The sequence below is a fragment of the Cyphomyrmex costatus genome, unplaced genomic scaffold (genome assembly GCF_001594065.2).
Source record: "Cyphomyrmex costatus isolate MS0001 unplaced genomic scaffold, Ccosl1.0 scaffold908, whole genome shotgun sequence".
Lineage (NCBI taxonomy): Eukaryota > Metazoa > Arthropoda > Insecta > Hymenoptera > Formicidae > Cyphomyrmex > Cyphomyrmex costatus.
The window spans coordinates 175,466-193,276 of record NW_017280493.1 but is presented as its reverse complement, the minus strand read 5'-3'; the positions used below and the strand labels follow the sequence as shown (position 1 = coordinate 193,276).

Genomic DNA, 17,811 nt, shown 5'->3' with positions numbered 1-17,811 from the left:
AGCTCAGTACCCGGGAGCGGGATTAAAAATCGAGATATTCCACTTCAAAGTTGAAGCATATAGGATCCCTATCTGAAATTTATTTCAAAGTGGTCTTTGTATTCACTGTAAAAAAGTGTTTCTTTACAATTTTTTGAAACAAAGAGATATAAAACTTGATATCACATTACTTTCTGCGTGTAGAGGCGATTGCGTGGACGCGAATAAACTTTAGGTTGAGCACAACTGCAGTCGAAGAACGTCCTTAAGGTAAAAAATAGATTTAAAAAATCTGTAATTTTTTATTTTTTCTACTTTTACATATAGTGTCTCGGCGATATAAGACATGGCATGAGACACTTATCATTTTACTTGTTATATTTACTGATTGTTAAAAGACAGGGTTGGGTAGTAACTATAGTTAAAACGTTAAAAGTTAAAAAAAAAGTTAAAAAGTTAATAACTTTTAACTTAACTTAGTTAATTTTAAATGCATTAAATTTTAACTTAACTAAATTACTTTTAAATGCATTAAATTTTAACTTAACTAAATTACTTTTAAACGTTAACTTTTTAACTTCTTTTTTAAGTTAAAAAATTTTTTTATTTCTTTTAAATATCTTAGAAAAATAATAAGATATAATAAGACTAAGGCCGGAATCCGAACATAGTTTAAATCTCAAGGTGTTTTAAGATGCTAATACAGCCCTCTAATTGGCTTATGCCTTATGTTATAAACCTTAGTCCGGATCTACAATAAGTGTTTTAAACCTTAAGTCATAAGAAATTGCCTAATTACAGTCAAATATTCTTCTCGTATTCGAATTTAATTGATCAATTTCTTATGGTTTAAGACTTATTAAAAAGTAAACCTAATAATCTATATTGTAGTTATTTAATCTCATTTTAAGAAAAATTAGGACATTTTGATCTAAAAAATAATTTTTTTCGAAATTATAACTTTTTTTTCAACTTGAGTTAATTCAATATTGATTTAACTTACGTTAAGTTAATTTTTTATTCCTTCAACTTTTAACTTAACTTTATTAATTTTGTAAAGCCGTTAACTTTAACTTTATTCAGTTAAAAAAAAAAACATTAATTTACCCAACCCTGTTAAAAGAAGACAAAACGATAATCATCTAAATTTCTAAGGTTCTAAAAGAAAACAGCTCATATCAAATTATTTGAGAACATTGTGAAGAAATAGTAAATACTCGATATAAATAATGATATAAAAGAAAAGCAGCTCATATCAAATTATTTGAGAACATTGTGAAGAAATAGTAAATACTCGATACAAATAATGATATTATCATGCATCGGTTGCATCATTCGATTTATTATCAAGTTCAAATGAAACTAAATATGATATAAACCTCGTGACAAGTTCAATCATCGTGTGTTATCATCGTTTCCGCTTTGAAATAAGAGAGCCGCATCGCACCATCCCCTCACAAGTATGATTGTGAATCTGGGTTACTCCATATCGTGGTCACATGACTGTCGCAGTTCGCACTAAAGTCGCGACGTCACGATCGTCGTGTCTCACTCTGTGCAAGCTCAAGTAAAACGATACGGAAGATTTCAACTCAACGAACTCGGTAAACAACGGATCTGATGCGTAGTTGATGACCGATGTACCAGACGACGCCAATGGACTCTTTTGTCATTGAATCACGTGGTCTACGGTGGCGGAAAGTAATAACGGGGAGAAGGAGGAATACAAAAGAACGTCGCTTCTAGACGGAAGTTGTGATTTGTCATTACGTTCCTGTTAGTTGCTGTTAGTCTCAGGCTCAGGTAATCTCCCAGCAGCATCCAGCAGGAACTAGAAAGAGCTTGTAAGTGTAAACACGTGTATCTACTAATCCATTGTTCACGACGCTCGATCAAGATACGCAATCCGTTTGCTTCCAGCAACAGTCTTAATTTCGTATTTCTTCTATTTCGTTTGTGTGTGTGTGTTTTTTTTTTAATTCTAAATTATTGAAAGTTAAATAGGTGCGTATTTATAGCGGAAGAGTCCAATTTGCGTAACTGAAATACGAACTGTAACGAATGATTCCAATTTTCTTTGTTTCTTTTCCTGCCATGTCATTAAATATTTATACATAATACGGTAATGCTCGTTTAGATCTTCGTAAAGATTTAATTTGTGCGTATCTAATCCAGAGGACTACGTCATGTTATATTACTAATATGAAAGAGTATCGTTTAGGCTAATCGAGAACGTCACGAGATACGAGGTCGAGCATCTTTGTCACGATTCATAAAATTTGCTCTATCTTTTTTTAATTTTTTGAACTCAAAAAAGATAAAAAGTGTATTAAAATTAATCCATATTGGTAGGAACGGATGTAAAGGAAAAAAAAATTAATTAATGTTAATCTTGAAAAAGTGCAACTAGCAAACAACTTCATAAAAAAGAAGTTAATGCAAATTATGTGATGGTTTTGCAATCATTGTGTTTAATGTGTTTTTTCTGACGCTCTGTCTTCATGTATTAAATAAAGCAGAAGTAGAAAATGTTGACTATGGAAGTTAGGATGATGTAATTTCTTTGTATATTCATATTGCTTATGATATATAAACTAAAAAATGTGAAATCAGTATCGTGCAGAAATAAATATTACTATATTGTCCATCATGGTGGCTATATCATATATTTATTCTTTTGTCTGTTTAATAAATTTTAGAAGATAATGGAGGGTGCATTCCATTTCACGCACAATGTGCATGGTGTATCATTTATACTTGTTGTTCACCGAATGTTAAACAAAGATAAATAATGCATTATACACGTCATGCGTGAAACAGAATGCATCCTGAGAATTTAATATTTTATCATTACACATCACTCGTGTACAGTGAGGGACTAAATTGCAACACTTTTTTGATGGGTTTCAGAATGTAGCCTATTCACTGATTAGTTGTTACGTATGGATCCATAAATAAGAACCAATTGCTCCATGAGTAAATTGCATTCTATCTAAGAAAAAGTGTTGCAATCGTTTAGTTCCTGACTGTACTTAAAATAAATGCTTGGAACATAAAATTATATAATAACATGCTCAGAAACTAGAGAAACTTGGTTAAATACATATATTACTGTAACTTTTAAATATATATATTTTGTAATTATAATAATTGAATATCAAGACAATTTGGACAGCATTGCGATGGAGACGTACATTTATAAACCTTTTTTTTCATACATGTATTTACCACGTGATTCAATAAATCTATTTATCATGTCGAATGATAGCAAACGCGTCTAGTGCGTAATTGAGAGATATCAAGAACATTTTTTTGTTTCTGTTTTTTTTTTTAAAGAAAGAATTCGTATAATCATGTATTTCGTCATTTCAAGGAAAAGGAGATAACATTCAATGTACATGTATTCGTGACCTATCAGTGTCATCGATTTTGTGCATAACTTTGTTTTTAAAGTGCTATTAGGTAGATTGATACAACAGTAAACTATGCTATAGATATATGAGAGTAAAGGACATATAAGAGTGAATTTTTTAAAATTAGTGAACATAATACAACGTTTATTACATTAACAGTTTATTATAATAAAATAGTAATATATGTAAAAATCATTAATAGTCTCTAATTTCGGTGATATCACATATTTCGGCATCTTGATCATGTCATCGTCAGATATTTGTGAAGAATGCAGTAATAAAATTGATTTATCTAATTCGCAGACGTATGAAGGAGTTATTAGGTACGTAATATATACTTACAACAATCGGTCTTCCAATCATTTACTAAGAAACCAAAATATATAATATCAATAGAATGTTAATGATTTATACATATATATATATATTAGAATTTTATTATAGATCATTATTAATGTAATAAACGTTGTATTATTTACTACTAAATTTAAAAAAAATTGATTTTTATATGCTCTTTATTCTCATTATATTGTTGTTAGAAATAAAAGAGTCTTTCTCACATATACATGTATAATACAAATATATGCGGCTAATATCGAAATCTTATCACATTCTTTTGTTTAGACAATTAGAAGTCTACAGATAAAAGTTTGAGAATGTAGATGGAGATCGGAGTATCTTTAACGCGCGCGCGCGCGTGTGTGTCTGTGTTTACCAATTATCTGTGATTAACCAATTAGTCATAGTTTTCTAAAACCGAATTTATTAGAGATTTTTTTAACTTTAATAACTTGAGCCAAAAATACTTTAAGATTTAACAATAATTTAATAACTTTTTCACTTCTCAGCTAAAATATTCAGAAAACATCCAACAGAATTTGAAATTGACATGAAAGGAAGAACTTTGATAAAGAACTCTGACCATGAAACTTTTTGTATAAGTGCATGTAAACATGTATGTGATTGATTCGTAAATGATACGAGCTGTTTCAGAGCTCATTGTTTGACGCGCTACAGCAAGGTCGAGATTTCGAGATCTGTTATATTATTCTCCACACGATCATGCGTCTCTCGTGTGTTCCATTGAAACAGAGGATCATATTATCTGCACCTGGGTGCAATCTAAGTTGGCATAGAGTAATTATTGTTGTGTCATCACAATAATTTTACCGTATATTGTGTTTTCCGTCGCGAGAAATATGAATCATTGTTGAAATCACAGCATGAATGGCAGGATAATCAAATGAACGATTACTTCGAAGGCTGCAACGTACACGTGTGCACACATACACATATATACATATCCAGGAGAAAAAAATAAATTGTTGAAACTGCAAATGGTTAGAAGCAAAATTGTCATCATTTGATTGACTTCGAGGCATCTTTTGCGCACAATTGCATAATATTATATTGATATTTGATATGCATATTACTTCTGACAGTGTAGGGTGCGTTGTTTTTTTTCGTGGAGAAGCTCGTTTCTTATCAAAAAACAAAATGTTTCTTTGGAATACAAAAATTCTTGGTGATAACTGTGGTATAAAAAAAAAGGACAAATGGTTACGCAATATCTTTTATGAAATTTTTCTGCAATTTTCAATTTTGATCAAGACAAAGTTTTGTTATGTTAATAATATTTCTTTCTTTCTCTTATGTAAATTTTGAGCTCCGCTCTTTCAAGCTAAGGCTAAAGACATGACCATTACTAGTTCAATAGGTTATATTTGATATTGCAATATAAAAGAAACTTAGTCAATTTTCTAAATAAGATTGAATGAGTGATCGAAAGTAGGGTAATTTTTTAATCTACAATGTAAAATTAACTTTTTTGTTTCATGTATATTTAACCTATATTATGTTATTGAAATAATCCTTTTTGTAGGCAGCTTAATTGAAGAATAAACATGAAGAGTGTGATAGCCTTGATGTTACTGGCAGTTCTTGCCACAGGACAGGCTATTTCCTTCAACAAGATCTTGGATGCAGAATGGTTTATTTTTAAGGTATAAAAGCGTTGTATTTATAGTAGAGCTTAAGATTATTATATCTACCGTAATGTTTACTTTAAAGAGTTAAATAAGAGTTAAAAATCTAGCCTTACATATTCAGTTACTATTCTTTATGAATAATTATACTGACTTGGATACTTTGTTTATCAGGTATAGATTTTTTTTGAATGTTGTATTGCAGATTAGTTTTTTATGCAGAATATATTTCATATTAAACACAATGTGATTAAATACTTGTTAAGAAAATACAGAAATCACTGTGGAAGAAATTCTCGAATCTAATTATTAAGTAAAATTAATAAATTTATTTAAATAAAAAACAAAATAAATATTTATTACAATGTTTATTATTTTAAGACGCATCATAAAAAAGTCTACAAATCTTCGGTTGAGGAAGGATATAGAATGAAAATTTTTTTGGATAACAAACGCAAAATTGTGGAGCACAATCGCAAATATGAGTTGAATGAAGTTTCTTATCAATTGGGAATGAATAAATACGGAGATATGGTAAGTTTCTGTGAAGCATATTATTTATTTCATAAAGTGAGCAATTTTTCGTGAAATGCATTTGCATATTTTTCTTACAGTTGCATCACGAATTTGTCAATACTTTGAATGGTTTCAATAAGTCAGTCAACGCTCAAAGGCAATTCTTAGGAGCAACATTTATCTCGCCAGCTAATGTCGAATTACCAAAAGAAGTCGATTGGAGAAAACACGGTGCTGTTACAGAAGTTAAGGATCAAGGACATTGTGGCTCTTGCTGGGCATTCTCTACTGTAAGCCTCTTTATTAAATACCTTTAACCGATAGGATTGAACATTGCTTATTGTCTTTTTTTTCTTGCAGACTGGATCTTTGGAAGGACAGCATTTCAGACAGACCGGTGTTTTAGTATCACTTAGCGAGCAAAATCTGATTGATTGTTCGGATAACTACGGCAACAATGGATGCAATGGTGGTTTGATGGATTATGCCTTTCGATATGTCAAAGACAATAAAGGTCTTGATACCGAAAAGAGTTATCCATATGAAGCAGAGGACGATAAGTGCAGGTTTGTATAAATTATTTTGCACGATTAAAAAAACTTACATAAGAATCTAATGATTTATTAAATTCTTGAAATTGTAGATACAATCCGAAAAATAGCGGCGCTACTGATGTCGGCTACGTAGATGTTCCACACGGAGATGAAGAGAAATTAAAGGCTGCAGTCGCTACTATAGGTCCAGTCTCAGTTGCTATCGATGCCTCTCATGAATCTTTTCAGCTTTATAATAAAGGTATGCATATATTTATTTAATATAATTAATACAAGCTAAATTTTTAAAAAATTTGATCTAATGAGTTTATAACTTGTATATAGGACTTTTAATCTTGTAAATTAAAAATGTTTTGTCCATAATGATTAGAGACTAATTTTTGTGTAATAAAATCTGAACTCTTGTGTCCTTACTTTCTTTTTATTACAATTTTTTTATATTTTTAGGAGTGTATTACGATCCTAACTGCAATGAAAACAATTTAGATCATGGTGTGTTGATCGTCGGCTATGGTACAGACTCAAAAACCGGTTATGATTATTGGTTGGTAAAGAATAGTTGGGGTGAAACATGGGGCGAACATGGATACATCAAAATGGCCAGAAACAAGGACAATCATTGTGGTATAGCAAGCAGTGCCAGCTATCCTATCGTTTAACTGCCGTTGATAATTAACTTTTTAGTTGTGATCTACTAATTCAGAACATGACAGTTTTATGAGAGGCCTAATAAAGTTTTGCATATTTTAGGATAAACTTTTATATTGTGTTTAATGTATATATGATTCTTAAAATCATATTTTTAATCCGAATGTAATTAAAAAAATTGGCATTCTCTCCTACAACCAATTTTCCTGTTTTACTACGTTATGACAGGAATTACAAAGTATTTTACAGCGTTTTCCTAACTTTCTTAGGTCTCTATAGAAATTAGTTCTTTCAAATAAAGACAAAAGAGAAATATTCGCGAACTTTGCGAAAATTATAAGCTTCGAAAATGATTCGTTGTTCATCGTTTTAACATGTTTATTAATTTTAATAGCTTAATGATAATTGAGGGGCTAGATTCTATAAGGGGATACACATGGATTTCGCGGGATAAGTCTGCAAGGCTAATTTTGGACATCGTTCTAATTTCAATTTTGATTTTTGTAGAAAATTTCATAGCGTATCTTTTTTGTATTTAAATTAAATTTGTAATTTTTTCAAGTTATAAACAAAAAAAGTAATTTTTTTAATGAAAAAATTTCAATAGATTTTTGTGTTCAACTCGCCATATTTCAACCAAATATGAATATTTTTCTTTGAAATTTTAACAGGATAAACTTCAATATGTTTCTCGAAATATAGAGCACATGAAAAGTTTTCGAAACATTTCACAGCCAAATGTCGAATTTTTCAAAATAATCTTCTCGAATTCGTAGTTTTATTCATTCGATCACAAAAGTTATCGTACGAATTTTCGATTTGTCAACTTTTACCGGTACTACAATTTTGTTTATTAGTTAAGGAAGTTTTTTGGAAAGTTTTAGCTCTTTAAATATTATGGTTGTAAAGTAATAACGATTTATGTGTCGATCCGATTACGCAGCGTGCTGCTCGCATCGCGAAAGTTCGAATCCAGCCCCTCAATTGTGGACATGTTACCTTAGGTTATATTTTAATTTTTAATTTTGTTTTCATACACTTTAGAATGATATTAACCGGGATATTTTCTTTTAATATCTCAAAATAAGAATATATTTTATGTAAATTTAATTTTTTCCATTAACCTTTAGACTGCCGGGATTTGAGATATTAAACAGTCCTTTAAAAGTGGCCAAATTTGTATCTTGTATCATGTATCAAATATATACAAAATTCATAGGCCGAGCTAATATATCGGCTTCCCGGCAGCCTTAAGGTAAATCGACATATAAAACTAATAAATAATAAAAAAAAGTCTATATAATTAAGAATTTTAGTAAATATTACACATATCTCGGGTAATAATACAGAATCTAGCCATTATTGCTATACAAGCTGATCTCTATTTTTTAGGAAATGTAAAGGAAAATAAAAAAAATTTTTAATTATGCTATTTTTATTTATCTTGATCTTGTAAATAATAAATTAGATATGCGACATTTAACAATAATGCATCATGTATTCCTAGACAGTTGCAATATGTTTTCTTTTCAGTATTTTTTACTGTTGCTTCTTTTATTCTCGGTAACCGAGAAGAAGATCATTGTTTGTCAAGTTTCCTAACTAACTTGCATTCTCTCATTCTAAAATAATTTTTTTATTTTAGGAACTGAAGATCTTTCAATTTTATGCCTGGTTTATGCTTCAGGTCTTAATCCCAAGATCTTGAAATTCAACCAATAAAACTACCAGTTCTAACCGAAATTTGAACTCTGTTGGCTGAATTTTAGGATTAAGTCCTTAAGACCGAAGCATAAACCAGGCATTAAGCGGGGAGCACAGACTTTTGCATAACGCATAATACATATACATAAAGAATTTGATTGGTCCATTGACTCATGCATAAGAAAATGGGCCAATGAAATTCCTTATGCACATGCTTTATGCATTATGCAAAAGTCTGTGCTCCCCGCTTTAATTTCAAGACCGATCCAAAGTAAAAACTGCTTTTATCGCGATTTTCGAAGATGGACGCTAAGATTTTTTTTTTAGTATATTATTTTTTATTTTTCGTGTAATGTATCATAACAGTTTTTGCAATTGTATATCGTTCAATTTAATCTATTCGTTATCCATATCTTTTGTTTAGTCTTTTTGTCGCAACATGTTTTCACAATTCCTGAAAATTAAATTGATCGAATTGACGATTTGTAATCTCCTCTTTTATATAGAAGGGGGAATAACATTTGTGGCATTGTGATGTCCCTGCTGTCACCAGAAAGAACCTAAAGCCGTGAAGCAAAGCAGTCACCGATTGCTTTGTTCCGATTGGTTGAAAAGTAATCGTCAATCATAATCGCACAATCGCGTGTGATTACGGCTTAAGAGCATCCATCGATCCATCTCAATTTTTTTTCCTTGGATAGGCGATTTCTATCGATTAATCGAATACACCCTTATTTTTGTTTAATTTATCGATTATTTTCACCGATTATTTTTCGTCCGATTAATCGAAAATCAATTTTTTTCATCGGTAAACTGCCACTCACTTAAATTACGTTCAGAAACATCACCCGAGTGCTCTGTGTGTCGTCTTAAAGCTATATCCACACAAACTTGCATAATCGCATAAACGTATGCATAAAGAAAATTATCCAATCATATTTTGCGTGCATTTCTATAAGGGAAATGCGATTGGATAATTTTCTTTATGCATACGTTTATGTAGCTATACAAGTTTGTGTGGATATAGCTTAAGTTGACGCACACACTTTCGTAATGCCTAGTTCACACTATGCGCGATGAGCGATGCGCGACGAGCGATAACCAATAAGAACTCTTCTTTACATCGTCGTGTGAGCTAAAGCAAAGCTTTTATTGGTTATCGCTCGTCGTTCATCGCCCATCGCATCCAGTGTGAACTAGGCATAAGTCCGGATCTACAATAAATGTTTTAAACCTTAAGGTACAATTTCATACTGACGCTTGACGCTTATTTTTAGCGTCAAAACAGATCACGTGATACAAATTGACGAATATTAAGCATCAATTTTAATCACGTGATCTGTTTTGACGCTAAAAGTAAGCGTCAAGCGTCAGCATGAAATTGTACCTTTATGCGTGGTCTACAATGGGCAGTAGCAGTAGTGGATTAAGGAATAGGCGTAAAAATCGACCAATGGACGCGTTCAGCGGACTCAACAGTTGAGTGAGCGCTCGCTGTTATTGGTGTATTCTTCTAGATCTAAAATTCTGATTGGATGATCTAAAAGAATACACCAATAATAGCGAGCGCTCACTCAACTGTTGAGTCCGCTGAACGCGCCCAATGATAGTTAAATTGTCTTCCTCACATTCGACTATGATTTGTTGATTTCTACGCCTACTCCTTAATCCACTACTGCTACTGCCCATTGAAGACCACGCATTAAGGTGCAGCCACAATAGAAGGAATAACCCCGGATCTACAATACGTGTTTTAAGCCCTAAGCTGTAAGAAATTAACCAATTACAGTCGAATTCGAGGAGAATAATCGACTACGATTCGTCCATTCCTTATGGCTTAAGGCTTAAGACTCTATTGTGGATCCGGGCTAAAGCGAGGTTGTGGACCCAGCCTTACGTGACCATGACATATATTCTAACCTCAATATTCGTCAACTTTAATGCTTAATATCTCGGTTCGTGGAGCAGAGCGGCGTTTATTTCTGCCAGATTCTTTCGTTTTATGGAAAAACGCGTCGAATGAGTATAATTTAATCGATTTTTGAGACGGTTATCTTTCATTGCACCTTTACCACCAGACGAACCGAGAATCCAGAAATAAATTCAGTGTCCAAGTATCACAAGGAGTGACAGGATACAAGACGAAACAAAAAGTACGTATATATCTCGTGAATATTGATTATGACCATAGGCTTCTGTTTTTTTTTTCTTTTTAGATCGATTAAAGCGAACCCTCATACAATGGATAGCACAATCTCATCATCTATGCAATCTTCTATTGGGCCATTCACACAGGAACGAGAACTGATACTTTACAAAAACATAAAGATGGTATTATTTTTGAATGTAGAATAGAAAGTACGTTAGTACCTTTTCCTAAAGATATTTTAAATCTGTTGCAGCATCTGCAAGAAATTGAAATAGCCACACAGAATATTAATCAGCAATTCAAAAATATTCATAAAGAAATGCTTGTCACGACAGCTTTGATAAATGCGATTGAATCAAAAAGGATTGAGGAAATTAATACGGATTAATATATTTACAAAGTATTAGGAAATACAGCAGTATATCTCAGGAATGTATAAAATCACTTGCTGAATTTGTGAGTTTGTGCATAAATAATATCAAATACTAGAATCTTTTTAGGATCGTACAATTGATAAACAATAAACAAGAAGAAGGAAGCTAATAGCGGTCAAAGCTGGATCACAAATGCTTATATTATAATTATAATATAATTATATTATAATTAATAAAAAAGTACGGTCCTAAAAAGATTCTAGTATTTGTTAAATCAGCCTGAAAAAAGACTTATTCTCCTACTTTAGATAAATATTGCGAAGAATATTACTACGTCGACCCGCCATCAGAGGTCTATCAATGTTTGCAAAATTTCTCGCAAGTGCTGAGATATATCGCTTTATATAGAATCTCTATTTAATAACTTACACAGACGTCTAAGGTAGGCTTCCACTACAATGCCTTACTGATGATTCCAGTAGTGGAAGTTGGGACGAAACGCTAATTTGTGATATTCTTCACAATCTTATTTTCACAGAAGTTGATTTATCATTACTTTAACATTACAGTCATCGTTAAATTTTAATATGTCTTTCAACATATTATTAAGATCCAATAAAATGCTATAAGCATCAAAAATTGTTAGATTGCTTGTCAATTTAATTAAGTGATATTACTGCGGTAGTTGTTTAGAGTTGCGTTGTAAGTCTGAAAAAAATTTCGGCACGCGATTGGGGGGGATTACATACACAGTATATAAAATTCAAACATAATAAGCATTTGCGATCCAGCTTTGACCGTTATTGACTTCCTTCTTCTTGTTTATTATTGTTTATAAATAATATCACCAAAATATCTAATTACATTGGTGGAAACAGACATTAGCGCTTCAAACGCTACAGAGCATTTATAACACTGACTGGTCATTTGATGCTTCGGAGTGCATCCAGTAATTCTGATAATATCATCGTTTTTGCTCCAATTGTCTCGGGAGGTAGGTTGGTTCACGTAGCAACTGTAGCATTCGGAACTGTTATGGATCAATCCAAGCATAGCATTTGGTGTAGCATTGATAGTATTTGGAAGAAGCAAATGGACCATAGCCATGATGTGTGTGTCAAAAGATCTAAAAATCTCTGTATTACCAACAAATTTTCGATGAAAATTTTGCGTTATATACAATACAAGAATGATTTATTTATTTCATTTCTGCAAAAATATATTTTATATAACTAATTATAAAAGTAATCTTATTTTAAGTTTTTATACTCTTATAAGATTAAATGTAAAAATATAATTATTAGCTACTTTAATATTATTTGCATTATGAAAACTATGAATTTTATATTAACTGTTTAAAATGTCATAATCGAATGTAGAACAAAGAAAATTAGAGAATATAAAAATTAATTCTGATTTTTCTCAACTCCTTTCAGCATGAGAATAGAATAAATACTATAAATGGAGATAGAAAAAGAAATTTGATTGTTCTGAAATTAATTGCTATTTAAAAATTAAAAATCTGTGAAATTTATGAAATTTTCTTATTCTTTATTTTTTATCATATTTTTTTTTCTATTCGTGCAATTTCTAAGAAGAGACCTTTCTAGCTAATAAGTATGACCTTGTGTAAACATTGAAGAAACATTGAAAATTGTCGTGCATGGTCAGTCTTGCGATACTTGACGCACTTATAAAACACAGAATTTAATGAAAGCTGTGCAAATAAAGAATCGAGAAAAACAACTTGCAAAACGTATCGTGCTGCAGATCGCAGAACACGTTTATATCTTACACCGATAGCAGTTACTCAAAAATTTTAATTAACAATGTTATGCCTTTTTTTATTTCTGGCCTTCTCTTGGCTCAGGTAAGAAGCATACACTTATTCATTTTATTTATCGATCTCTTGCACAACAAAAATTCCTTATCGCGATAGAAAAAATGTTCTATAAATAAAATTTAAAAAGTTTGAAAATAATACTTTTCGCAAAATATTTTTTATCAAGCTCCAAAAATGCAGTATTAAATATAGAAATAAATTAAAAATAAATTATAATTAAATATAAAAATACATTAAAGATAAGCTATATTTTTTTTAATTTTCATTGTTATTCTAAATCATCTTGTTGCAATATAAATATCGCGTTTCTTATTGTTACGTAATGAATTTATGTGCGCGATATCTTATTTTCTTGAGATAAGAATTACATCGTGTGACATTGTAAATTTACTGGTATTCACAAACCTATACGTAGAACATGTATGTATTTTACTGCCATCAATAAGTGTCGAATCAAATTAATATTGGAATTTTTCTTTGCAATAATTTTGTAGGGTGACAAGGGAATCTATTTATATATTTTTAGCGCGCAGTGTTTCAAATTACCTTTTTCCTTTTTACACCTCTCTAAATTGAAGACAAATCTGTAAATATAGATTTGTCGAAATCGTAATGCAAACTTGTCCTACTATATCATTTGTTATCATTTACATTTGTGTTGAATGTTCTATAAAGATTTGTTGCTTCAATTGTTCAATTAAACACCAATCTTTTGTTTTTATTTAGAATGAGCATGGCTGCGATCGCTCAAGGATCCGTTACAACTACAACATGGGGTTCTGTAAATGGTCAAGAAATCAAGAAGTTTACGTTGAGAAATGAAGCTCGTCAAGAGGTCGATGTCACAACATATGGTGCGGCGGTGACTGCCATTAGAACGCCAGATAAAGAAGGAAATTTAACGGACGTCGTGCTCGGCTTTGACAACATCGAAGGTATTTTCATAAAAATTATTTGTTCACATATAAACAAATATTTGATAACACGTTCTTGCTCTATTAAATCAATTTTATCATTGCTCAATCTATTCTTAAAATTGTAAAAAAAAATAAATTTAATAAATTGAGAAAAATTCGAGGACTCTCTTTTATATAACAATAATCAATAACATTAAAAAGAGCGAAGTAAGAGTTAAATTACAAATAAAATAAATTTTAATTATAATAAAATATATTTTATTAGGTAAAAAAATTAATATATTGTAATTTATTATATTATTTTCTTGTTTCATTGTGTTAATATAATAATTTTAAAGATTAATTATAGAACATGGTAAATATTTAGGAAGTGGTGCTCCCCCAAAATTGCGGTTTTTTCAGTAATAAACAAAGCTAATTATAAAAAGACGTGTATATCGTGTTTTAAGAGGAGGCTTATGGTTTTTGTAGAAAAAATCCTAATTTTAATAAAAAAAATAAAAGTAGTTATAAGATTCTAAATGTATAAAACAGTATAAATAAATAGAAAGGGCAAAGAGTCAATTAGTTAAACAAACAAATTTAATTCAAAAAATCTTAATATACGAATTAACTAAAAACAAAAACGTTTCAACTCCAATCGGGTCATTTTCAATGTACAATTTGACATGTTTTATAACCAAATTGATTATGGATATAAGAAAAAGTAAAATTAGAATGTGTGTAATTATAACGCATCTTTTCGTCCGCATGAATAAAATACAAGTAGTTATAAGATAATTTAATTTTTTATTGAAATGTTGATATATAAAGTGTTTTAGTTTTCTACATTATCATCTATTTAGACATGAGATCGAAGTAAAACATTCGCAAAAAGGAAAAGAATATATGGACATTCTACTTCTTCCCTGTCCAGGAGGGATGACCGACTTTTCACGTAAACCGAGTTCCATCCAATCTCTTCCCCTGTATGTACGATTTTTTACACAAAGCAAGATCTACCTGAATAAAAAATTATATGCTTTTTTTGGCAAGGAGGAGATAAACTTGCTTTTGTGTAGAATGTCTTGCATTCCATGGTAAGGGAGAAGATAGGATGGACCTAGTTTACATAATACGGTCACTAGAATGATCTTTATATTTATAAACATTTGAAGCATATAGTTGTTAAAAGATTTCTCATATTAAAATGAGGAATAAAACTGTCTTATTTGTTCTTAAAGTATAATTTTTTCTACTTCAAGACAAAATCACAAGCCCATTCTTAAAACATTGTATACATGTGTATACATGCATGTGTCTTTTTAAAACTAGTTTTGTTTGTTACCGAAAAAAACCGCGGTTTTTGGAGGAGCACTATTTCTGAATTTATTACTTAAAATGTAATAAATCAAAATAATTGTACACTGTAAAAAAATACATTAATTTTAAGTAACACAGTAATATTTTAAAACATAAAATACATTTCTAAAGTTTTATAATTAATATGCTTGACATAAAAGTAGCTTTTTATACAGAAATTTATAAGGATATAAATTAAAGTTGCTGGGAAGGGGGGGATAAGATCATTTCAATTGGGAAAGACAACATTTCAGGATACCTTTCATCGAATAATCCATACTTTGGTGCCACCGTTGGACGAGTTGCGAATCGTATCGGCAAAGCAACTTTTGTTGTGGATGGCCAACGTTATAATGTATCCAAGAATACAGGTGAGAACAGCCTCCACGGTGGTACTCGCGGTTGGAGTTTCAAGGTATGGGATGCAACAATTCAAGGCGATTGCGTGGTGATGACTTTGGTCAGTCCGGATGGTGATGAAGGTTATCCGGGATCAGTAACGGCGAGAGTGAGCTTCCAACTGACGAATGATGGAGAGTTGCGCATAGAGATGAAAGCCAAGTCCGAAAAGGCAACGCCGATTAATTTAACGAATCACGGCTATTTCAATCTCGCTGGACACGTACGTAGTACATTTCTTTCTGAAAGTATTTGTGTTTTCGAGAAAGACAAGGAGATAACAATAAATCTTCTCATGCATCATATTCCACATTGAATGAAAAACAAGGAACAAATTGAAAAAGAATAAGTTAGAAAGAACACATACAATGAATGCGGATCGTTTTAGGATATTTTTATCATTATATGCTTTCTACAATAAGTCGTTAGTAATAGATCAGAAGTCGAGAGCGAATTGTAAACGAGTCAGTATAATGTGTCATAATAAGTTATTAATCAATATTTATGTGAAGATGATCAAATTCCACGTTTCTTACAATTTAAAACTTAAATTATGTTATGATTCACATAATATATTTGTCCTGAGGATTACCATCTTTTTGAAATTTTGTAACAATCCAATGTGATTTATTCTGGATATATATAAGCTTCCCCTAAGATTTTTTATGACTTATAATTCTGACGTATCACTAGTGCGATATGAGTGATGACAACTGATTGTAGAAAGTACAAACATATTGCCTTCACCGTACAGGAAACAGATTTATTACACCATAATTTAATTTGTAATTATGTCACAGATACAACAATAACTTTATTAGGCAGCTAATTGATTGATCATAAATAACGAAAGTGTTATGGATCATTATATCATAAATTTGTTTCTCAGGCCACAAACGCAGCAGAACTGTATAAACATGTGATCACGATGAACGCCGATCGTTGGACGGTCACGGATTCCGAAAGCATTCCTACCGGCGAGATTCGGTCAGTTGCGAATAGCGTAATGGATTTGAGGAATCCAACAAAGCTCGGTGATGTCATCGACAAAGTACCGAATGGCGGTTATGACTACAATTTCTGCTTGCCAGAGTCGTCCAATGATGGAAAAGTCAATTTTGTAGCCAAAGTAGTACATCCACCTTCGGGACGTCGTTTGGAAGTATATTCGAATCAACCGGGCGTTCAGTTTTACACGACCAATTCTGTACCTGAAAATGGCATCGTGGGCAAAAACGGAGCAAAGTACTTCAGACACGCCGCTTTTTGCTTGGAAACGCAAAATTATCCCGACGCTGTAAACCATAAAAACTTCCCAAACAGCGTGCTGCGACCAGGCAATACGTACAATCACGTTGTCGTGTATAAATTTGGAGTAGAAAATTAACGCATTTCTGTTTTCTGCTACAAACTTTGAAACATTAAACGAAATTAAACAATAAATAATTTTATATCTGGTATATTTTATATATCTATCGTATACGATAGATTCTACGAAAATCAACCTGTAATAAACGATTTAAGGCTCCTGAATACCGGCGACGGCCATGTTGGAATTGTGACGTCATAGGCGAGAAAAACACATTAATTTTTCTTGCGTCCCATTTTTTAATAAAGACAATTTGGATAAATTTAAAAGGCGAGATCGCTCAAAAACACTTGTGAAAATTGGCGGAAACTGTCCTTTCCTCCTCTAATAGTCAGTAAATGGTCGTAAAAGGCACGTAAAGTGAGCCTATACTCGGGCAGAATCACACATTTTGACAGCTGATGAAACGAGTGAAATATACGCTTTTACGTATAAAATTTCACGATAACTGTAGTTTCCGCCAATTTTTAGGACTTTCACGAGTACGAGGGAAATCACATTTTCACAAATAAGCAAATATTGACAAAATGGCACGCAAGAAAAAATTTGTCGTCAAAACATCACTTTTTCACGCCTATTAGTTCAGACTTTTACCATGGCGAGGCGCTATACACACACAC

The 17,811-nt window shown here is 31.5% G+C and overlaps 2 protein-coding genes and 1 long non-coding RNA gene across 5 annotated transcripts in view; all 3 read left to right on the top strand.

Moving 5' to 3' along the window:
• Positions 1-1,479: 1,479 nt before the first annotated feature.
• On the top strand, positions 1,480-7,191 carry CtsL1 (cathepsin L). The gene is made up of 7 exons (XM_018549884.1): positions 1,480-1,823; positions 5,275-5,395; positions 5,759-5,911; positions 5,992-6,183; positions 6,254-6,459; positions 6,537-6,688; positions 6,895-7,191. Exons 2-7 carry the CDS (start codon positions 5,297-5,299, stop codon positions 7,104-7,106), a joined length of 1,014 nt encoding a protein of 337 aa, XP_018405386.1. The 5' UTR covers positions 1,480-1,823; positions 5,275-5,296; the 3' UTR covers positions 7,107-7,191.
• Positions 7,192-10,688: 3,497 nt separating this feature from the next.
• Positions 10,689-11,374, top strand: LOC108781801 (uncharacterized). Its single transcript, XR_001940967.1, has 3 exons — positions 10,689-10,952; positions 11,016-11,130; positions 11,202-11,374. It is a non-coding gene; the product is annotated as an uncharacterized LOC108781801 (long non-coding RNA).
• Positions 11,375-12,142: 768 nt separating this feature from the next.
• Positions 12,143-17,811, top strand: part of LOC108781807 (aldose 1-epimerase) — a 12,402-nt gene continuing 6,733 nt past the window's right edge. Inside the window, exons 1-4 of one of the 3 annotated variants that reach the window (XM_018549891.1) lie at positions 12,143-12,316; positions 13,892-14,100; positions 15,678-16,045; positions 16,712-17,295. In XM_018549891.1, coding sequence (XP_018405393.1) covers positions 13,893-14,100; positions 15,678-16,045; positions 16,712-17,209 — 1,074 coding nt within the window. In that variant the 5' untranslated portion in view covers positions 12,143-12,316; position 13,892 and the 3' untranslated portion in view covers positions 17,210-17,295. Of the gene's footprint in view, positions 12,317-13,489; positions 13,586-13,750; positions 14,101-15,677; positions 16,046-16,711; positions 17,296-17,811 lie in introns of those variants that run through there. The other 2 variants (XM_018549889.1, XM_018549888.1) reach the window with 2 other exon arrangements.

Excerpts from the sequence above, each read along its gene's own strand:
- CtsL1 (XM_018549884.1), top strand. The coding sequence starts at position 5,297 with ATGAAGAGTGTGATAGCCTTGATGTTACTGGCAGTTCTTGCCACAGGA. Across the intron at positions 5,396-5,758 it reads CAGAATGGTTTATTTTTAAG|ACGCATCATAAAAAAGTCTA; the intron begins GTATAAAAGCGT and ends TATTATTTTAAG. Across the intron at positions 6,184-6,253 it reads CTTGCTGGGCATTCTCTACT|ACTGGATCTTTGGAAGGACA; the intron begins GTAAGCCTCTTT and ends TTTTTCTTGCAG.